This window comes from Hyperolius riggenbachi, chromosome 11 (assembly GCF_040937935.1).
Source record: "Hyperolius riggenbachi isolate aHypRig1 chromosome 11, aHypRig1.pri, whole genome shotgun sequence".
In the NCBI taxonomy this organism is placed as follows: domain Eukaryota; kingdom Metazoa; phylum Chordata; class Amphibia; order Anura; family Hyperoliidae; genus Hyperolius; species Hyperolius riggenbachi.
Genome location: NC_090656.1, coordinates 113383131 through 113405211, shown reverse-complemented (window position 1 = coordinate 113405211; position 22081 = coordinate 113383131). Strand labels below are relative to the sequence as shown.

The following is a 22081-nucleotide window of genomic DNA, read 5'->3' as shown; positions in this document are numbered from 1 at the left end:
CCAGCATACACACGTACTTTTGCGAACGATCGTCGTTACAAAAAATCCGCCAGGACGGATTTCCACTTTACAACGACTTCGGTCGCTGATCGTTAGCCTTAACGATCGTTAGCGGTTATTTTGTAACGATCGTCGTTAGAAACGATCGTTAGTCGTTCGTTACCAACGACTTTAGTCGCATGTCTGTATGCCCCTTAACTGCCTCACTTCCTGCTGTAATTTTATATACCTGTCTGTGTCACTGCCTTACTTCCTGCTGTAATTTTATATACCTGTCTGTGTCACTGCCTTACTTCCTGCTGTAATTTTATATACCTGTCTGTGTCACTGCCTCACTTCCTGCTGTAATTTTATATACCTGTCTGTGTCACTGCCTCACTTCCTGATGTAATTTTATTTACCTGTCTGTGTCACTGCCTCACTTCCTGCTGTAATTTTATATTCCTGTCTGTGTTGCTGCCTTACTTCCTGCTGTAATTTTATATTCCTGTCTGTGTTGCTGCCTCACTTCCTGCTGTAATTTTATACTTCTGTGTGTGTGTCACTGCCTCACTTCCTGCTGTAATTTTATATTACTGTCTGTGTCACTGCCTCACTTCCTGCTGTAATTTTATTTACCTGTCTGTGTCACTGCCTCACTTCCTGCTGTAATTTTATATTCCTGTCTGTGTTGCTGCCTCACTTCCTGGTGTAATGCTGGCAGCCTGGATTTGGCTGTAGCATAAGAATGCTGTGGCTTGGGTCTCTTGGGAACATGACCTAAGGGAACATCTTCTCTAAGCAGGCACAGAAAGTAGTGAAGCGTTGGCAAGATGTTACCGTTTCAGGAACTTGTATTACATTTTGATCTGAAGTTCTGCTATGCGCCTTTTGTCATAAAAATCCTCTGTCAGGGTCAGGTATGTCTATATTATTGGAGTCTATATATAAATATGTGTATGGCCTCATAAGCCCTGCCCCCATCGCTAATGTTATTACCTTTAAACAGAAAATGTTATTGCTTTCTTGGTCCTCCCACAAGGTAATATGAGGCACTTTCTAAAAATAGTTATATGAATGTGTACTTCATACATCGTACATTTTCCATAGCTGTTAGTATCTCTGCCCCCATTTCCCTAGGCACTGGCCTGTAGTGCCTAATAACAAATACATGTCTAAACAGACCTTTAGCTAATGATATTCTTCACCATATACAGATAAAATATTCAGTCATTACCACATCACATATTGTTTCATACATAAACGCTATGACCTGAAACTAGAAGAGCATTTGACAGAAAGTTTTGATAACATGGTGACCTCTTAATCATTCTGCCTCCCTCCATCATAGACACACGCTTTGGAAAACCTTAGTCCTTTATTTGATGGGATCACTTTGTTTCTACATAGAGGTTCTCAATTGACACATTGGGTCATTCTTTAAGAGGCACATGAAGGGAGGAGTCAAGACATCAGTCCCACCTCCCATTAGTTTCTCCCCTTGTGGTGGGTAACATTGCCTGTAGTTCATGTTTTGCATATTAGCTGCCATCAGCCTATTGGAGGCTGCCTTGCGGCGCTGATGACATCACAGTGAGATCCGGAAAACTTTATGGGAGGATACTTAGAGCAAAGGGGAGGTTACTGAGGCTCATAGCTACATCTATCTATACTGCACAGAACCAAACCTCACAGTATAGGATAAAGAGCTAGAACTCGCTTTAAGATAGATATCACCCACACGTCAGACAGACATCCATTGCTCTAAATGTCAGCAGGTGGGGAACGTAAGTACAACAGCACGATGATGATGGTGAGTGTTGCCAGTGCTGAGCTGGTTATATTGAAGAGACGAGCGGTCTTTGCATCCTCCACAGCCCCACTGAGGTCATTCAGTAATTTTTTGTCTCTGACCTATAAGATGCAAGAAAAAAAATGTCAGCAACATAATATGTCTGGTTGGAGCTAACACCTGCCCTCAGCTCCTACATTTATTTCACTATTTTGCACTCAGTTGATTGCATTATTATATGCAGATACCATAACTGCTTTGCTTCCACTGGGACCTCTCACTGCCTGATGTATATGCAGAAAGCACCTGTATCAGGTGGAGTGTCCACTAATGATTCTGTGAAGGTTCTGATTTATCTAGGTCCTGATATATATTTAATAGTGTTGGTGTTTGAATTTGGGATCCTGAATTCAGAAAGTGAAATTATGCTGAACACAGTACTTCAGGACCTAAGCAACTGGAAGGAGTAAGCATCAGTGTCCTGTGAACTGTACTTTAGTGACACTGTCCACCAGCTCAGGTGCTGAAGTGTGCTGTTTGGCGTAATATGGGTTTTTTGAGTGACCCTATCCAGTAGCTCAGGTGCTGAACAGGGGCGTAGCAATAGTGGTTGCAGAGGTTGCGACCGCATCGAGGCCCTTGGGCCAGAGGGGCCCCGAAGGGCCCCCCCCTCAACTACAGTATTAGCTCTCTGTTGGTCCTGTGCTCATAATAATCACTTCTATTGATACTTTGAATAGTGGTAATCATTAACTGTTCTTCATCCCCTTCTTGCACCTCTGACACTGTAGTTGCCATTGGCAGGTTTTGGTGGGCAGTATCAATTATTGTGTATAGAGTACTTGGGGGGGCCCCACTGTAAAACCTGCATCGAGGCCCACAGCTCCTTAGCTACGCCACTGGTGCTAAAGTGTGGTGTTCGGGTTTCCTGAATGTAAGATTTCGAATTCAAACCCCAACACTAATCTTACTAGTAACCTGGTGTAGTGGCTAGCAGCACTCTTGCCTCTAGAGGCATTTTAGTACATCCTTGTGCTTGTGTGGATTTCTCCAGACACTCCAGTTTTGCTCCTGCAGCCCAAAAAACACAACTGAACTACAATTATGATTGGGAGTAGATTGGGAGTTCCTCTCAAGGTCAGTTAAGCTTGCCATACATTTATAGATTTTTAAGTTTGATTTCCTTCAGAAATCTATTCCTCACCATGTCTGATCGATTGTAATTTCAATGGATCTTCAGTACAAATTGATCAAAATTATTGATTGGACTAGACCGAAAATTTCTGTCAATCGGGGCAGGAGTGGCAATAGAACGACAACCCATAGCATTCCTGTTACAATACTTCTCGGCCATTGTGGACGCGTGCCTATACGCATGGCTCTTTTATCCTATCTGGGCGGTTGTTGGCACGTCAGCGCAGCATGCGCAAGCGTACAGGTGCGCGCATTACTAAGTGTGTGCACGCGTGTATGCATGGCCGCGTCAGTACGCGTGCATGCGCATACGCGTGAAGATTAATTCAGGCGCCAGTTTTGAATTTACTATTTAAAGGGAACCTAAACTGAGAAGGATATGGATTTTTCCTTTTAAAATAATACCAGTTGATCCTGCTTGACTTCTGCGGATCCTGTGTCTCTAATACTTTCAGCCACAGCCCCTGAACAAGCATGCAGATCAGGTGCTGTGACGGTCAGACTGGATTAGCGGCATGCTTGTTTCAGGTCTGTGATTCAGTCACTACTGCAGCCAAAGAGATCAGCAGAACTGCCAGCACGTCGGTCAAATTGGGGCATCTGCCCTGCCCTGTATGCCCGCTGCCCCCCCCTGGCCGCGGCTGCCCCCTCTAGCCGCTGCTCCCATCCCAGCTGCCAGCATCACTCAGACCTCAATCAGCCAGCGGCCAATAGTGCGGACGCTAGGACCTAGCACACCGCACTGATATGCGGAAGTGACATCACTTCCGCATATAGAGCGTGGTGCGTCTGTACGCCCGCTCTAACTGATCGGGTCGCCGGCTGATACTGAGGTCTGACGCTGCAAGTAGAGGGGGGGGGGGGGCGCCTGTCACTACCTAAACTGGGGGTCCCTGTCACTACCTAAACTGGGGGTCCCTGTCACTACCTAAACTGGGGGTCCCTGTCACTTCCTAAGTGGACTTGGGGTCCCTGTCACTACCTAACCTGGGGGGCGCCTGTTACTACCTAACTGAGGGTCCCTGTCACTTCCTAACCTGTGGGTCCCTGTCACTACCTAACCTGGGGGTCCTTGTCACTACCTAACCTGGGGGTCCCTGTCACTTCCTAACCTGGGGATCCCTGTCACTTCCTAACTGGGGGTCCCTGTCATACCTAAACTGGGGGTCCCTGTCACTTCCTAACCTGGGGGGCGCCTGTCACTACCTAAACTGGGGGTCCCTGTCACTTCCTAACCTGGGGGGCGCCTGTCACTTCCTAACCTGGGGGTCCCTGTCACTACCTAACTGGGGGTCCCATCACGTCCTAACCTTGGGGGCGCCTGTCACTACCTAACTGGGGGTTCCATCACCACCAGCCAACCAGCCCAGAATCACTGTCAAGAAGGCCACAGCATCACCACCAGTCAGGCCAGCATTTACGTCAAACAGCCAAGCACAGCCCAGCCCAGCATTACCGCCAGCCAGGTCACAGCATCACCGCCAGCCAACCCAGCCACAGCATCACTGCTAGCCAGCTCGGCCACAGCATCACCGCCAGCCCGGCCACAGCATCACCGCCAGCCCGGCCACAGCATCACCGCCAGCCCGGCCACAGCATCACCGCAAGTCCTTTCAGCCCACACATCATCCCCAATCCAGCCAAAAACAGTATTGCCAGGCCAGCCAGGCACAGCAGCCAGTAGAGGAGAATTGAAAAGCCAGGTGAGAGGTGTCTACCATATTAAGGGGGCATTCTGCCTATTTATGTGAAATGCTGTCTATTTATGTGCCTCATGACTGCTGAATGTGTCATGTTAGGGGCCTCATGATTGCTGAATTTGTCTTGTTGGGGGTCTCAAGATTGCTGAATGTGTCTTGTTGGGGGCCTCATGATTGCTGAATTTGTCTTGTTGTGGGCCTCATGATTGCTGAATTTATCTTGTTAGGGGCCTCATGATTTGTTGGGGGCCTCAAGATTGCTGAATGTGTGTGGTTGGGGGCCTCATGATTTGTTGGGGGCTTCATGATTTGTTGGGGGCTTCATGATTGCTGAATTTGTCTTGTTGGGGGTCACATGATTGCTAACTGCGAGACTATGGGAAAAGCTGAATCATCATCATATGAGACAATAGCATTAAACCTACTTTTTTAGCTTTTTAAAACAGAAAATAAAACTGGGAGGTTCTAAAAAAAATGAATACATTTTTCAGGAGTAGGATGGATGAAATTGTTTATCTTCACGGTTTATTTTCAACTTGGATTTTCCATAATGTTCATGTATGAGTTAAAACATTTGTATTTAGTTTAAATTGCTGTTGCCACTTTGCGATAGATAAGTGAATTTTGGGTTGCAGTTTGGGCACTCGGCCTCCAAAAGGTTCGCCACCACTGTCCTAATCTAATGTCCCACATTGCTAAGTTCATGTAAATTTGTCTCCACCATTGTGACCACACCCACATTCTAGTCCATGGCTACACCCATTTCTCAGCCGCACAACTTAGCCCTCATATTTTTCGCCGTGCTGCATGCACCGCGCCACTTCTTCCCCATCTTTTTGCCCCCCCTCCTGGAAAATTTTCTGCGGACGCCCATTACTGCCAGGCAACTGCTATTGTTTAAAAGGAAACATCCATATCCCTCTCAGTTTAGGTTCCCTTTAAGAAGTCTGCTGACAGTACTCCAGTGCTGTTGCTTCTGAGCAGCTAGTGCTAGTGGTACCCGCTAGAGCCTTCAGTTGTATATTGCTTTCCTGTTGCTGACCTTTGCTTGAGCTTGACCACGCCTGATTGCCGCCTGCCCTACCTCTGCTCATTTATCGATTATGCCTGATTGCAGCCTGCCTTGACCTCTGAATGACTATCGATTAAGCCTGATTGCTGCCAGCCTCAACCTCTGCTTGAATATAGACCACGCCTCTTTGCCACCTACCCGACTCCTGCCTGTCACACGATTACGCCTGCCTGTTTCTAGCATCCCCTCAAGTCTCACTACGGTGTCTGTTGTTCTCCAAATTACCGTTAGGGTCTCTCTGAGTGCAACCTGAACAAAAGGCAGCTGAATGTCCATTGTTCCTTGCGGGCGCTCTGGTGAACGCCCGTGGGCACTTAGACTCTGTGCTTAGAGAGATTCTCACCTCAGTGGGGAGGTCAACAATGCACCTGAAGAACCCGCATCACCGTAACAATTGCACTGCATCGATAGATGTTCAATAGACTTCACTGTGAAATCTATTGCAAATCTAACTGAAAGTACGTGAAATAATTCAAACCCCTCTCTGATTAGATTCAGATCAGACAGGGCCACATCACATATCCTTTTGCCACATTGAATTGCAGTCTATAAATGTATGGCTACCATTGACATGACAATGGACTCTGTACAGCACTGCAGAATATATCAGCATTATATAAATATACGATAATGATAATTCCACAGCAGCATCTGTAAAGTGCTTTCTTTCCATAGCATTCCAAGTGCATAGCATGTCTCAGTTTAGTAATTAGTGGCAGGATGGATTTTTTTTGGAAATGTCAGACCATACTGGTGAGCTTTCTGGGCTCGTTCACACTAGAGGCATTTTCGGCCTTTTTTCAAGCGCAGGCGATTTTTCAAATCACCCCAAAACCCTTGTGCAATGAATGTCTATGAGAAGGTTCATATCAGCGCGGTTTGTGCGCTGTGCGTTCAGCAAAGCGGTGCCTGGACCACTTTAAACGCTCACAAAATCGCTTTATGCAGCAATTGCGTTTGTGTTTTAAAGAATAAACACATTGTATTTATTTTTTTCCGGGTCAAAGAGTTCACTTTCTGACTTGCGTCAGGGAGTGAATTAAAAGTGAATAAAAAAAAAAACTCTTGGGAAAAGCACTTAGAAAAGCGCTTTTCACAAAAACGGAACGCCCACCCAAGCACCGGGAATCGAATAAAAAAAATAGCTACAAAAAAACCCCAACACAAGCGGAACGCAATGTGAGCAAGCCCTCAGTCTGGATATAAGCAACTCCAGAAGCGGAGCTGTGCTGATTGATTGCAGTAAGGAGTTCCACAGATCAGGAGCAACAGGACAGGAGGAAAAAAAAAAGTGTCAAACTGCACATTTTTGTATGTTCTAGGACAGTGTTCCCCAACCCTGTCCTCAAGACCCACCAACAGTGCATGTTTTGTGGAAATCCACACAGGTAGTTAATCAGCTCTGCTAAGACACTAATTACCTCACCTTTGAATGTTTGTTGTTTTTCTGCAAAACATGTACTGTTGGTGGGCCTTGAGGACAGGGTTGGGGAACTCTGTTCTAGGAGACATTTCATTACTTTACAGAGTCATTTCTTTAGTTCTAATGAGAGAAGGAAATGCTTGGGGAGCAGGAAATTTGGGCATCCGTGTATGGTGGAAGGTCGATTGCTTCAATAGGCTCCCATAGAAATAACAGCAATGGGGGGATATTTGGGTACCAGGGATGCCCTAAATGCAAACTACACTACAAATAGTGGACGCTATTTTGCATTGTGCATGGCCCCAGCATCCAATATCTATCTGGGGCTGCGGACAACCACATTTCTCCCCATAGCTGTCATTTCTATGGCTGCCTATGGCGACACCTGAAAAATTAGCGTTTTTTCAGCAGATTGGTGGCAGGTGGGGTGGTTAAGTTTAGCTGTGGGGGAAGGGGGAGTTAAGGTTAGCCGTGGGGGAGGGGGGGTTAAAGCTAGGCATTGGTAAAGGGGGGGTTCAGTGTGAGAATAGGGTTATGTTAGCTGTAGTAAAATATTGGTATTTATTACCAATATTTTACTTCATCATTTGCACTGTAAGGCTGGTTTCACAGTGGGACGTTAAAGTCCCACGTTACAGCAGCCAGTAACGCAGCCTAACTCACAGCACTGTAAAATCAATTGTGCTGTTCACAGTGCCCACGTTGCGTTACATAGTAACGCAGCACGTTCAAACAAAGTGCTGCATGCTGTACATTATACTTGGCTAAACAGCGTTAGACTGCTTGCACATGCTCAGTAATGTTGGAGGAGGAGGTCTCCCCTCCTCCTCCGCCGCCAGCCACATGGCTAATTAATATTCACTGCACTGCAGAGACTCGTGGTAGGACTGTAGTGTTGTCCGGATCATGAACGAATCGTTCATTTCACTTTTTTGTGAGTCGAATCATCCGGATCATCACAATGAAAGATTCGGTTCACAGTGGATGTCTGTCTGGAAGAAACAGGAACATACAGAATGTACAGTGCAGGGAGATATTTTTTTATTAAGAAAACTACGACATACAGCATACATGACAAATAATAAATAAATTAAAAGTATGCCATCCAATATAAACTCAAAATTCACATGAGTTTCTTCAATAACAGAAAATGCACATCGCATAAGTATGCTCTTAAGAATAAACAAGAAAAATGCCATCAGATAACTAGGTATACGTATCAACCACTGCTGAGGAGGTAGCACTCACACCACACTCATACTGACGAGACACCCAGACAAAAGAATAAAACCATATAACATGAACAACCACCAAAAAAGACAAATGACAACACCCACACTACAACTATCATACCCACAAAAAAAAGAAAAAAAAAAGAAAGAAATAAAATACACGACATACACCACCACCAAAAGTGAAGAGGACAACACCCACATTACACCACGCATACACGCATCCATACAGTTGGGACTTTTACGCCCAAAGACTCAGGATATAATGAGTTCCAGCTTGAAATACACAAGACTAAAGATCACAACAGACAAGACAAAAAAGAAAACAAAACAACCAGACAAGACATAAGCCTCACCTACAAATAAAAGGAAGCACAAAGGGACAACCCCTTTGTGCCTGCAGCCAGACTCAAAAAATGTAATAAAAAGGAAAAAATCTAAGGTGAAAAGAAAGCGATAGGCAGCCAACACCCAGGAGAGGTTCCACCAGCTCAAGGAGGCTTGATGTTCTGCCACGCCAGAACCCAAGCTCCTCTCCCCAGTTTCTTCCTCTACAAGAATCGAATGATCCCCACCTCACCCAGAATGTTGCTCACCACCACCTGGACAGGCAAGTCTTTCTTTCTAATAGTTAAGTCACACCGTGCCAACAATGTGTGTCTCCTAACCACTAAGCTGACTACATATAACGTGCACAAATCAAAGCCCTGGCGCTGATTGAACGCTCCATACGCCCACTCAGCATAACTAAGATGCTCCAGAAATGGAATACCTAGAGCCCTCCCCACCTGTTTGTACACCTCTACGTTGAACGGGCATGACATCAGGAAATGGTCCATGTCCTCCTCAACAGCGCACCCCTGTCGAGGACAAACCCAGTCCGCCACATCCCGACACTTCATGTTCCCCCTAACGTAAAGCTTGCCCTGGAAGGTAAGCCAGGCGATGTCCCACAATTTGTTCGGCACTCGCAGCAAATTAAGTAATCGCAAGCCCTCCTGCAAAATTGTGCCTGGGCAATCCCTTAAGGCCAGTGAGTCAGGATAGTAAGAGTCCACCAACCTAGTCAAGAGGACCTTCCTCTCAACCGATCTGATGTCCTCCACCATCAATCCCCACTGCAGTAGTTTTTTCATGCAAGGCATAACATAGGCCGGAAGGTAGCCGTGACGTTCTCTCAGATTTTTCACTGGGCCACCGCTCTTCCATTCCCCAAGGAAAGGCTCACACCAAGTCTGAAAGATACCTACCCAACTAGGCGGGCTCTCTGCCAACAAGCTACCAAGATTGTATTTGATAAAGATCAGAGAGAAAAAAAACAATCGGGTTGACCATACCTAGGCCACCCTCCCGCCTAGTTTTGCAGGTAATGTTCCTACGCACATGGTTTAGCCTGTTTCCCCATAACATCAGGAAAAACAGGCTATTGACCCTGGGGTACAGAGATGCTGGCAAAATCGCAACATAGCTGACATACAACATTTTTGGAACCAGATAGATCTTGATCAAGTCAACCCTTTCCCTAAGGGTCAAATTCCAACCCTTCCAACGAGTCACTTTAGTGTTGACATCGTTCAGTTTGCATTCCCAATTTCGCAGGCCGTAGTCGCCTGGGCCGAATTTAATGCCAAGGATCTTGATTTCCTCCTGAGGCACGGGAAAGGAACCGGGAAGCACAAAGGACTCTTCAGCTTTGCCTATCCAGAAAGTTTCACATTTATCTGGATTGATCTTTGAACCAGATGCCAATGAGTACCGGGAGATCTCTTCAGCAACCACCAACGCCTCCTCCGCTTTAGAGATCACCGCGGTGACATCATGGGCATAAGCCACCACCTTCAGAGATGAGACACCAGAGATGCCCACCGGAACCCCACCAAGCGTGCTGCCCTCTAGCCTTCTCACGAAGGGGTCGATGGCAAACACGTATAGTAGAGAACTCAGTGGACAACCCTGGCGGACCCCCGAGCTCACCTCAAAAGGCTGGCCGACCCATCCATTGATGAGCATGAAACTCTCAGCCTCTTTGTACAAAGTTTGTAACCAATTCACAAACCCACCCTGCAAACCGTATACACTAAGTAACCGCCACAGGTACTTGTGGTTGACTCGATCAAAAGCCTTAGACTGGTCCAATGTCAGCAGGAAATTTCCCCAGCCTTCAGCCCTGCAGCGTTCCAGGAGCTCCCGGACAGCTAACAGCGCTGAGAGCATACTCCTGCCCGAAATGGCACAGTGCTGACGGCGGGAAAGAACATCTGTTACCTGGGACAATCGCCAGAATAAAATCTTTGCCAGGATCTTCCTGTCGATGTTGAGAAGGCTGATGGGACGCCAGTTCTCAATCATCTCAGGGTCACGCCGTTGTGACAACAATATCTCTGCAGATTGTCTCATGGAGGGCGGTAACTGGCCCTCAGCGAGACAGTCATTGAATGTACCGGCCAATTGAGGGGCCAAGATAGACGTGAAAGCCTTATAAAATTCGGCCGTCAGTCCATCTGGCCCTGGAGTCTTTTTGGGGGCGAGACCACCAATGGCCCTTGCTACTTCATCTACAGTGATCTCAGTTGTCAAGTCTATGGCAGAAACATCCACATCTCCCAGACCTGGTATGGAGGCCAAGAAGTCTTCCATCCTCGCTTGGTCAAGTGGCTTCTCCCCAAGCAGCAATCCACAAGGACTCGACCCTCCAGAAGTGTAATACAGCGAAGTATTTATTTTTATATAGCGGTGATACAGCACACTAAACAGCACAACGTTTCGGGCAGAGGCCCTTTCTCATGTGCTCAAACTTTGAGCACTTGAGAAAGGGCCTCTGCCCGAAACGTTGTGCTGTTCAGTGTGCTGTATCACTGCTATAATAAAAATAAATACTTCGCTGTATTACACTTCTGGAGGGTCAAGTCCTTGTGGATTGTTGCTGTTGTATGGACTTCATGGTGAGGTGTGATGGGCCCTCTGACTGCATTGGACTCCCCGTGTGAGCAAAGATTCCTCTGTGGCCGGCAGGTACAATGTGTTCTCCCCAAGCAGATCAGCGTAAAACTCTCTAGCGATGGATAGGATCTCCGACCTGGACTTTGCCAGAGACCCCGAACCATCCCTGAGACCGTGGACCATCTTAAGCGCTGAACTTTGTTTGAAACTCTGGTAAGGATCAGGCGAGTGGTATTTACCATGATCCCTTTCCAGAGTCAAAGAAGCCAACCGATCATACTGCTGCTGCTTGAGGTGAAGTTTGACCTCAGAGATCTCCCCCGGATCTCCGCCCTCAGAAACGAGTATGTTCAACTTCTCCCTTAGGTGTTGGTAAGCGCGATTTCTATCAACACTTCTACGGAACGCTAGACCCTTGAAACATCTGGAAACCTGTGCTTGAAAAAACTCCTCAAAGAATTGTCTCACCTCATCTTCCAGTAGCAGGAAACGAATTCATCCTCCAAATACCGGGAGGAGCATCTGAAGCATTCAAGCCCACCGACAGAATAAGGTGATCAGAGAACTCCACCGCCAACAACTTGGGAGTTGAAGTGATGAGGCTCTCTGAAACAAAAAACCTATCTATCCTAGACCTACTACTACCTCTATAAAAGGTGAACCCCGTGAGATTTGGTGAATGATGAATGTGCACATCCACCAAATCAGCCTCATCAACTAATCTAGCTAAATACCTACTATCAAGAGAGACCCCCGAGAAGCCAGGAGGCCCCACCGGCGGGGAGGAGGGGAGAGGAACTGACTCAGCAGAGACAGGAGGGGGGGGATGAGGATCAGGATCAATGGGAGGGGGAGGAAGGGAGTCAGGGGAAAGGTCAGGACGAGAGGGGGGGGGGGGAGGAGAAGGGAGGGCAGGAAGAGGGGGGGAGGAGGAAGGGAAAAGGAAGGTGGGGGGGAAAATAGATAGGGAATAGGAGGTGGGAGAATTTGAGAAGAGGTAGCAGAAGGCGGCTCAGAGCCGCCCCCCTTTCCACCTCTCCTTTGAGACCTAGTGGGCCCAGGTCTCTGCGGCTTGGGAGGAGAGTCTCTCCCCCCGTGAGCAGCATCCCGGATGCAAGCCGATGACCTGAGTCCAGCCCGCCCCTCAGGGGCCATGCTGGCACGAGGAGAACCAGGGGGAGGGACCACAGAGGACGGCATAACGCTGGACACAGAAACAATAGGTGCTGAAACAGGCTGGACAGAAACAACAGGGGTAGACACAGAAACAGTCGGATTCTCCTCATCCATACGCTCCAGCATGGCCTTCCTGAGATCCTCAGGCATAATAGTCCAAGAGACCGGGCACTGCGTGTAAGGATGTCCGAACTCAAAACAAAAATTACATTTGATTTTCTTACAAGAACCAGCAGAGTGCCCGAACTCCTGGCACCTACTACACCTGGGGTCGGGGCATCCACTAGCGAGATGTCCCCTCTTGCCACACCGATTACATGTCCTTGGCTGACCCGGGTAATATGTAATGATCTTATCAAGCCCTATAAGGGCGGAGCGGGGAATGTGGGTGACCACTCCCTCCTTAACATGGAGCTTTATCGCCACCTTATATTCCCCCCACCATATCCCCAGGTCATCCAGGACTCGGTGTGGCGGGGGACATGACATCAGCATAGTGCTGGACCCAAGTCATCAGGTCACGAACCGGATGCTCTCATTCTGCACCACGATGTGAGCCTTTCTCTCTAGGGACTGTCTGGAGAGAGGGAGCACCGTGAAGCCATGCCACTGATTATTGACAGACTCCCTCAACCTCTCCTCCAGAAACGCCTCCATCCCATGCTGTGAGAGAAAGCTCACATCGTAATACTGAGGGGGGTCCCCTGGAGCCAGGATCGCGAACAAGTTGCATGGCTTAATCCTCAGGTCTAACAGATACCTAACAAATTCCCTCTTGTTGGGAATCGCGGAACCATGTTCCCATTTCAAACGAACTACGTTCCATTGACCTGGGGAGTAAGCCTCTGATCCTGTCTCCAGAGGAGCCAGGAATCTCCTCCCAGAGGCCGAACTCCTATCTGCCCTAGAATAGGACATTGGCTGTGCTGGGGTAGCACCCTGAGCCGAAGCTGCCAGAGGAACGAGACCTCAATGGCACAAACATCCACAGTGGAACCAGGGGGGGGGGGGGGCAGGAGGGGGCTTGTATCTGGGAGCATTAGGGCCCAACCCGAAAATGGTTGTCATCGAAATTTGTTTACCCTCAAAATCAAATCTCTTGATTGTCTCATTTTCTACCAACACCCTCTTTCCCTCAGCCCTAAATGACATTTGAAAACCACAATCGGGGTTACCCATGCCCACCAGATGCAAGCCCGAGTAATTGCCCCCTGGTTCCACCGCTTGGATCACCGCCTCATTGATGTGCTCATCAATGACAATTAACCTGCTTTTCTCTAGCCTGAAGGTCAAGTCCATGGTCTTGAACTCTATATGCTTCTTTTTCCCTTTTTTCTTTTTCTTTTTCTCCTCATCAGTCAAATCCCCCTCTGACTCAGATAGAAAAAACAAATTCCTTTCAAAGAGGATGTCTAAAGAACTTGTTTTCATTCTCCTCCTGGCTTCCTCATTCCCCTGCACTAGCAGGATATCACCACCTTCCTGTTCCTGAAAGAAGGATTTCCCTTTCCCTTGCAGGATCCCCCCTTCACCGGCACCCACTTTTCCTTGCCCCCCCCCCCCCCCCCCAGTATCAGAAGGCACCAACACCACACCCCCACCCTCATCACTATCTTTCCCCCTTCCTCCATGGAAGATAAGTCCATCTCTTCAACAATTATTTGGCTGACAGTATCACACTTCCCTCCAATCTCCAACCTCACTGTCTTGCTGATTCTATTTCTCCCTTTCTTGCTGTCCTTCTTTTGCTTAGGGAAAAAAAGAAGTTTTTCTCCACTGTCTCTTGCGGAGCGCTCATAGCCAATTCCACTGTGGCCCACTAGAGGTCTCTGGTTAACTTCACCAGAAGTTTCCTCTCCAGCTTCCACCTCCGGGCAAAATTCCTGGCCAATTGTTCATGCTCTATGTGATCCACCCTGCTCCCAGCAGAGCTAACAGGTCCATGGACTTTCCCTATTTGCATGGCCACTCCCCCTTGCTCACTCCCCTTAGTCTCTGCCTCCATATAGAGATTAGCTGCACGGATCCCCGCCTTGCTCCCCGGATTCTCTGCAGATAGCCCCTGCGGATGTGCGCCAATCTCTGCCCTTCTTCCGCCATCCACTGTGACGGAAAGGGCAACTTCCGGATCCTTCGGCGCTACTTCCAGCCCGCCGGGCGGAAGTTCCTTCGGCGCCTTTCTTCTGCCCGGCTCAGCGCCATCTTGCCCTTGTCCAGCCACTTCCTGCGCATGCGCGCCTGAAGATTCCTCACCTCCCACCACAGCAGAAGGGGCGGCCTCCATCTCTGCCGACATCACTTCCTGCCGGCTGGGCGGAAGTTCCGCCGGTGTCACCTCCATCTTGGATCCCTTGCCAGCGCCATCTTGCCTACACATAGAAGTCTTCAGCACAGCCGTGCCAGAAGCCGGATCCTCCCCGCCCTCCACCATAGCACAGCGGGCGGCCTCTTCAGATAACACTCCCTGTCGGCTGGTCAGATGCTTTGTCCCCTCTACACCGGCACCATTCTGCTCCTCGCAGCTCTGCGATGACAGGTTTTCCCTCAAACTCTGGGCGCACTCGTCACCCCCCCAACATCGCACCGGGCACCATAGAGACCCCAGGTAAGGGCTTACCAACACTACCCAGCACTCCACCAGGGGGCAACATCGTGCGGGCACCCGGGAGGGCCACTACAGCCCCGCCAGAGACAGGTACGGCCACCATGACAAGAGCATCAGCAGCACCCCCACCACTACCAGAGGCCCCCACAGCCGGCATGCTGCCGGAACCCCCAGCGGCAGGGGCACCACCAACACTCCCCCAGGCACCCACCACAGAGCCAGGTACTAACCCCTGTGATACCTCCTCACCTTCCAACACCTTGATGGCAGATAGCAGGTCCCTCCTTCCGCACCGCTGGGCACCCTCAGTCACCTCACTTTGTGCCAAAGGGATTGGGGACTGCGTGGAAGTGCTTTGGGTCTCTTCGGGCTTCACCCAAGGGGGGACTCCATCATCCGTGTCATCGCTGTCGATGTCGGTTTCCGGCTGGAGCATTCTCTTGAAACGTTTCCTGTGTTCCAACTGCTCGGCGAAAGGCCCCCCAACTTTCTCCAGCGCAGCAAGTTTCGCCTTCTGGGCCCGAATCTCCAACCTCAGTCCGGCTATCTCCTCGTTAGTGTGGAGGTACTCGGGCTTCCAGCTTATTCCAAATCTGTGTCTGGCTGTATAAAAGCTCCATCTTAGTTGTTTTAGTACCTCCTCACTGCTCTTTACTTCCCACAGCCACTCCAGGACATTGTCGGTCACAGAAACCTTAGATGAGGAACCTCCATCATCCCCTTGGTAAGTGGTAGAGGTAGGGGGAGTATGAGCTGGCCAGTTAGTGTAGGAAAGCCCCTTCCCAGCAAAGGCCCGAAGCAGGGACCTCAGGTAAAAAAGTGTCCAGAAAAGCAGCCTCCAAGTCAGTCTGGAAACAAGCCTGATAGGACCTCCTCTGGAACTCCAGGAGCTCAGAAAGACACGTACTCCACCTGCAGGGAAAGTCCTGTCCTGCTAGTCATTCCACCCAGTCTGCTTCCCTAGTAAAATGATTCAAATTATTCGGTTCAAAGATCCGGATCTTTTCAATGATCCGATTCAAATGATCCGAATCCTTAAAAAGATCCGGACTTCCTATCACTAACCTGGAGCGGCTGCTTTGAGAGCTGCATAACGCAGCTCAATCTGACGTTCAACTTCAACACCACCATGCGTTGGGTTAGGGGCACGTTATGCGACCATAACGTCCCCTAAAACGCAACGTCTTGGTGTGTAAGTAGCCTAAGAGTAGAATATATTCTACTGACAGCTTTCCTGGGTGCCCACATTTCCAGGCACCCATTTTTTTATGTATGCAATGCTTGAGCAATTATGAAGTACTTCCATATTTATTCTGGAAAACAGACTAGATAAATGAAAATCACTGTGTGTATTGTCTTTTCATTAAGCTTTTAAGAACAATATACACTTTTAGCCAAACACCTAGTCACCGAAAGTGACATGTAACATGATGAGATGCACATGTGCATGTACAGTCACAATCCTACGCAGGACTAGCCTGTGTTGCCATTTTCTTTTCTTTTTTTAGGGCTGGTTCACACGGACATTTTGTTGGCATTTAACGTAGCGTTTTAAAAGTAACGTTTTTAGGGATCTACCGCCCGACGATGCAAGTGAGGGCTGGTTCAGACGGACGCTTGCGGAGCGTTTACCGCAAGCGTTCGGAACGTCGCAGTAAACGCTCCCATTCAAGTGAATGGGAGCGTTTACACCGAGCTTTTGCGCGCTTTTACCCGAACGTGGCGTTCGGGTCCCGATTTTCGCGAGCGTTCGGGCTGCCCCTGGAAGCGACATGTTGCTTCCAGGGAGCGGCCAACCGCGACGGCTAATGTTCCCCTAGGGGAAGAAAAAAACGCGACCGCATCACGACGCGACCGAAGGCTACTGAAAGCCTGACCGCGCAGCCGCCGCAACGCCCCCAGACGCGACGCCACGCAGACGTCCGTCTGAACCAGCCCTGAATGGGAGCATTTAGTACAAGCTTTTGCAGGCTTTCATGAAAGCCTGGCAGTTGATCCCAATGTCTCGTCTCAAAAACAACATGAGGGCTGGTTTACATGGCTGTCTGCCGAGCTTTTGCTCAGCGCCACGTTCAAACGCCAGTGTTTAAACGCTAGTGTTTAGATGCTAGCTTTTGAAGGCTTTTGGGAAGCCTTCAAAACAAGCAGTTCAGATCCCTACACTGGTTTCCCGGCGTTTACCACCTCTGAAAGCAACATGATGCTTTCGAGACAAGACGCAATCCCGGGATCTACCGCCAGGCTTTCATTAAAGCCTGCAAAAGCCAGCTCTAACTTGAATGGCATGGCAGTAGATCCCAAAAAAGGCTGCGTTCGAAACGCCGCAAAAACGCCTGTGTGAACAAGCACTTTCTAGAAGGTGTTTGAAGACCAGCAAAAGCCACTGAAAGCCAATGAAAGCCCATAAAAGCCCAGCCTTTCTCTATGCTTCCTGCCATAGCCCAGAGAATGCAACACTCTCCTGAAAGCTATTAAAAGCCTTCAAAAGCCATTAAAAGCTTAGCTGTTAAAGAGAACCTGTAACAAAAAAAGTTCCCCTGGGGGGTACTTACCTTGGAAGGGGGAAGCCTCAGGGTCCCAATGAGTCTTCCCCCACTCCTGTAGCTGCAGGCAGTCCAGCACTGGCTCCCCTGAAGTGTCTCGGAATCCTCCCTCGACAAGCCTGACAAGTGCTGATAAGCGCTGATTTATTTACCTCTCCTGGCTCCATCGGGGGCGCGGTTGTGGCTCTCCGAACAGAGATAGGTGAAAATAGCCGCTCTCCGTTGGGTCCGCTCTACAGCGCAGGCGCAGGAGACTTGCGCCTGCGCAGTAGAGCGGCCCGACGGAGATCGGCTATTTTCGCCTATCTCCGTGCGGAGAGCCGAGACTGCGCCTGCGCTGGAGCCGGGGAGGTAAATATTTACACCGCCGCCGTTCCGGCAGGATTTTCGCCGCCGCCGTGGGTCCGAGGAAGACGGGGGAAGCCTCAATAGGATCCAGAGGCTTCCCCCACCCGAGATAAGTACCCCCCAGGGGAGGCTTTTTTTCGTTACAGGTTTTGTTTAAACGCTGACATTCTTGAAAACAAAAAAACCACAGAGTTTGAACGAGACGCTGAGCAGGAGCTCAGCAGAAGCCCGTGTGAACCAGCCCATACTGTAAAGTTTAAGAATCCAGGGCTCTACTAAAAACACTTGCTTTACAATGAATCTCTGTAGTAATGCTCACTGATAACTAATCAGAGGTCATGAAATTCCTGCATGGCCAAGAAACGCTTCTGAGTGCAGGGATCAGATAAAAAAAATGTGTGGACAGGGTGGCTGAGTGGTCAGCATTCTGATCACTACAGTAGCAGAATCAAATCTCAGCCATGACACAATACACAATGAGTTTGTAGGTTATCCTTGAGTGGGTTTCTGTCCCAAAATGCATAAACATACTGGTGGACTAGAAATCTTTCCCATGTAATCTTACTTTACTGACAACATGTTCCTCTGCTCCTCTCTAGTCACCACTTCATATTCTCACATAAAAGATTTCTCTTGAATCTCCCCACTCCGCTGGAAACCATCTTTACACAGAACCTGAAAACTGACCTCATCAGGCATGCACATAATCTTACCTAGCCACCAACTACCACATTGTACACAGTCCCCACTTGTCATTCTACTGTGTAGACTATGAGGCCACTTTTACACTTCATTCATTCCGTTTGGCTTTACAATCGTACCACAATGGTCCCGAAAGGTTCCACCGCAGGTTACCACTGCTTTGCAACGATGCAGTGAGGCATAATTTACAATGGTTCACCACACACAATGCACTGCAGTTCTTGCATCGCCATGACAGGAGCCTCTGCACTTTTTTTGTGTGGCGCGATGGAACGGACTGCGGGGAAATGTGAAAGGGCCCTAACCACTTGGGTAGGATTCTTTCCCCTTATATGTTATTACTGCCATTTAAACTGTTACATAGCTTCATGTATGATGTATGGCTGACCTGCCTATTTGATGTTTATCTGTAACTCGTTCCCTTGTAACTGTACTCTGTTTGTACTCAGTGTTCACTATTGCAAAGCATCACAGAAGATGCTACTGCTATGTAAATCCACAATACTAATAATAATACGTTTGCATTAGAGTAATGTGGGGACAAAATACAGTGAGCCCCGATGAGGGACAGGTCATCTAATGATTTACTCAGCATACTCTGTAAACGGGTGTTAAAAATGTGTCAGTAATGTAAAATATAAACTTCAATTTATCAATTTCTAGCTGCGCTCACCATTAGAAAGTACAGTTCCTACAAATAAAGCAGACACGCTAATATAAAATAACAATACATACAGTAGAATCAGGTATTGTGGAATATCTGGCTTCCCTGATCAGTAAGCTTGTTCAGTAGGAGAAGCTGTGGGAATTATTACAGGCACAGGATCCTCGCTGTAGCCATAAAGATGGATGTTTCAAGGGCTCAGCTGTGGCATCCCCCATAATTCTCTCAAGACAGGTTTACTGAAAATACCAATACTGCACTCCGGGTATTTTAGGACAACTCCAGAAGCACTGGTTAGAAACCGAACACAAGTGTCTTCCTATTCCAGCAATTGTGTGCACAGCCAGGCATTGCATTTTACTGTTTAGATTCTATCTCAACACTCATTTCTCAGCAATTACCGGTCATGTATTCTGATACCCTTGCTGCAGGCAGAGATACACAGAACATAATCATAAAGGAAGAGAGGGGGAGGCTACAGGTAGACTGCTGTACTGATACTAGAAGCACTGCAGTCTATGGTGAGTCATACAGGGGTTGTTAATGAGCTACGCTAATGTATAAACCAGCCTACTTATTCTAGGGATAGCTGGTGTGCTGGAAATAATTCTAATTTTAAGCAACTGTACGCACCTTAAAAATGGACCAATCCAATCTTGCTGCTCATTGGTCCATTTTTAACCACTTAAGGACCAATGGTGTTTTCCAGGATCTGTGCTGGGTGGGCACTTCAGCCCCCAGCACAGATTAGCAGGCAGGCAGGGCGATCAGACTTCTCCCCCCTTTTTTCCCCACTAGGGGGATGTCCTGCTGGGGGAGTCTGATCGCAGCCGCTTACGTGTGCCTAGCGGGGGGGGGCTCCTCAAAGCCCCCCCCCCCGCAGTACTATTCCCCCCTCCCTCTCCTTCCCTCCCTCTCCTACTATCTGTGGGCGGCACAGGACGGCGATCAGTCCTGTACCGCCTCTGATAGGCTTCAGCCTATCAGATGCCGACGATCCCCGGCCAATCAGAGGCCGGAGATCACCGATCTCCTTTACGGCGCTGCTGCAACAGCAGTGACGTGTGACGTAAACACCGGGGATTTCTTCCCCGCGTGTTTACATTTCGCCTGCGAGCCGCGATCGGAGGCTCGTAGGCTGTTCACGGAGACTCCCTCCGTGAACTGACATGGAACCACTGCGACCAGCGGACGCCTATCTGCGTTAAACGGTCATTAAGTGGTTAAGCTGCATGAATTTACATAAAGTCTGCATAAACTTAGAATAATTAGCATCTCATTGACCATTCCTAATTCTGACTTTATAATTTGTATTAATAGAACACTTTAAAATTCAGGCAAATCCAATGTCTTTGATTAGTTGGCATTTAACCACAGCATTTGGGTGGAGTTTATTACTCTGCACAAATGCAACTGAAGCTAATAATTCAAATATGCAGTAAAGAGACCAACAAAATCAATAAGATCAGAGTGGGGTTTTGTTTTTTTGCCAATTTTTCGCTGACATTTTTCGGTACAAATACAGCCAGTGTGGCACAACCAGTATGAGGCCTCTCGCAAATCCGATTTCCAATTCCAATTTGCAGTTCCAATTATCCCTGGATGCAATCAACACAGAAAAAAATGCAGCATACAGGACCAATTCAAAATCGCAAATTAGGATCGCTTGTAGTGTGCAAGAGGCCTGTAATATAAGAATAATACATAAATCCAGACCTTAAGCAGATTTTGCATGAATGAGGAGTGTGAAAGGGCACAGGGGACATAGGCCTCAATTCACTAAGCTTATCTCCTGTCTTTAATAACGTTTCTAGCGTGATCACCATGGTGATGAGGCATGTTGTATTCAGGAAACATTTTACCTCAGGCAAACCTAAAGTTAACTCTTCTGTTTTTAAGTTAACTCTTCAATCCTTAAAGCGGAATATAACCCTGCATTTCAACTTTGCTCTAAAACATTATTTACAGTATATTATATGCAACCAGCATTTTTTTTTTTACTAGACCAGCATTGGAAGGGTTACACAGGGCTTTAAAGTTCCTTTAGATTTCTGCAGACGCATCCGAAGCTGAAAAGAGATACATTTTGTTTACAGAAATGTATCTAAGTGTTGAATGACTCATCTCTCTGACTGAGAAGGAGCTTGGAGGACTGCCAAAGAGTGTGTAACTGTTTATCAATAGATACATAGAATGTAACAATCTGAACTTCTGCATATCTCTCCACAGAACTTGAAACGTCTGTGTTTAACCCTTCCAATGCTGGTCTATTAAAAAAAAATGCTTTTTGCATATAATATGCTGTAAATAATATTTTAGAGCAAAGTTGAAATGCAGGGTTATATTCCGCTTTAAATAACTCCAGAGTTAAAGACAGGCTGTTTATTAACTGCATGTGAAAATAACTACAGAGGAGGTAAATTAACTACAGAGGAGGTAACTTAAGGAATGAAGAGATAAGATAACTTTCTTAATGTGTGGTGGTACGTTTTCTCTTGCCTTATTATCTCCAGCATGATCTTAGTGAATTGAGGCCATTTTCTGATGACTTTACAGCAAATCAAGAGGAATGTTGGGCAAATCAATATTCCCACTTTTATAAGTAGACGTCAGTTGTCCTCATGTATGAAACTTTTCTCAAAAGGTTTCACGTCTTACCTTTTTCTCACTTTATGTATCTGTATACTATAATGGAGTGATGTTGGTATTAT

The 22081-nt window shown here is 47.7% G+C and overlaps 1 protein-coding gene across 1 annotated transcript in view; it reads right to left on the bottom strand.

The window, feature by feature from the left end:
- Window positions 1-1338: 1338 nt before the first annotated feature.
- Window positions 1339-22081, bottom strand: part of IFITM10 (interferon induced transmembrane protein 10) — a 34911-nt gene continuing 14168 nt past the window's right edge. Inside the window, exon 3 of the mRNA XM_068259469.1 lies at window positions 1339-1893. Within this exon, the coding sequence (XP_068115570.1) occupies window positions 1744-1893 (150 nt within the window). The 3' untranslated portion in view covers window positions 1339-1743. The remainder of the gene's footprint in view (window positions 1894-22081) is intronic.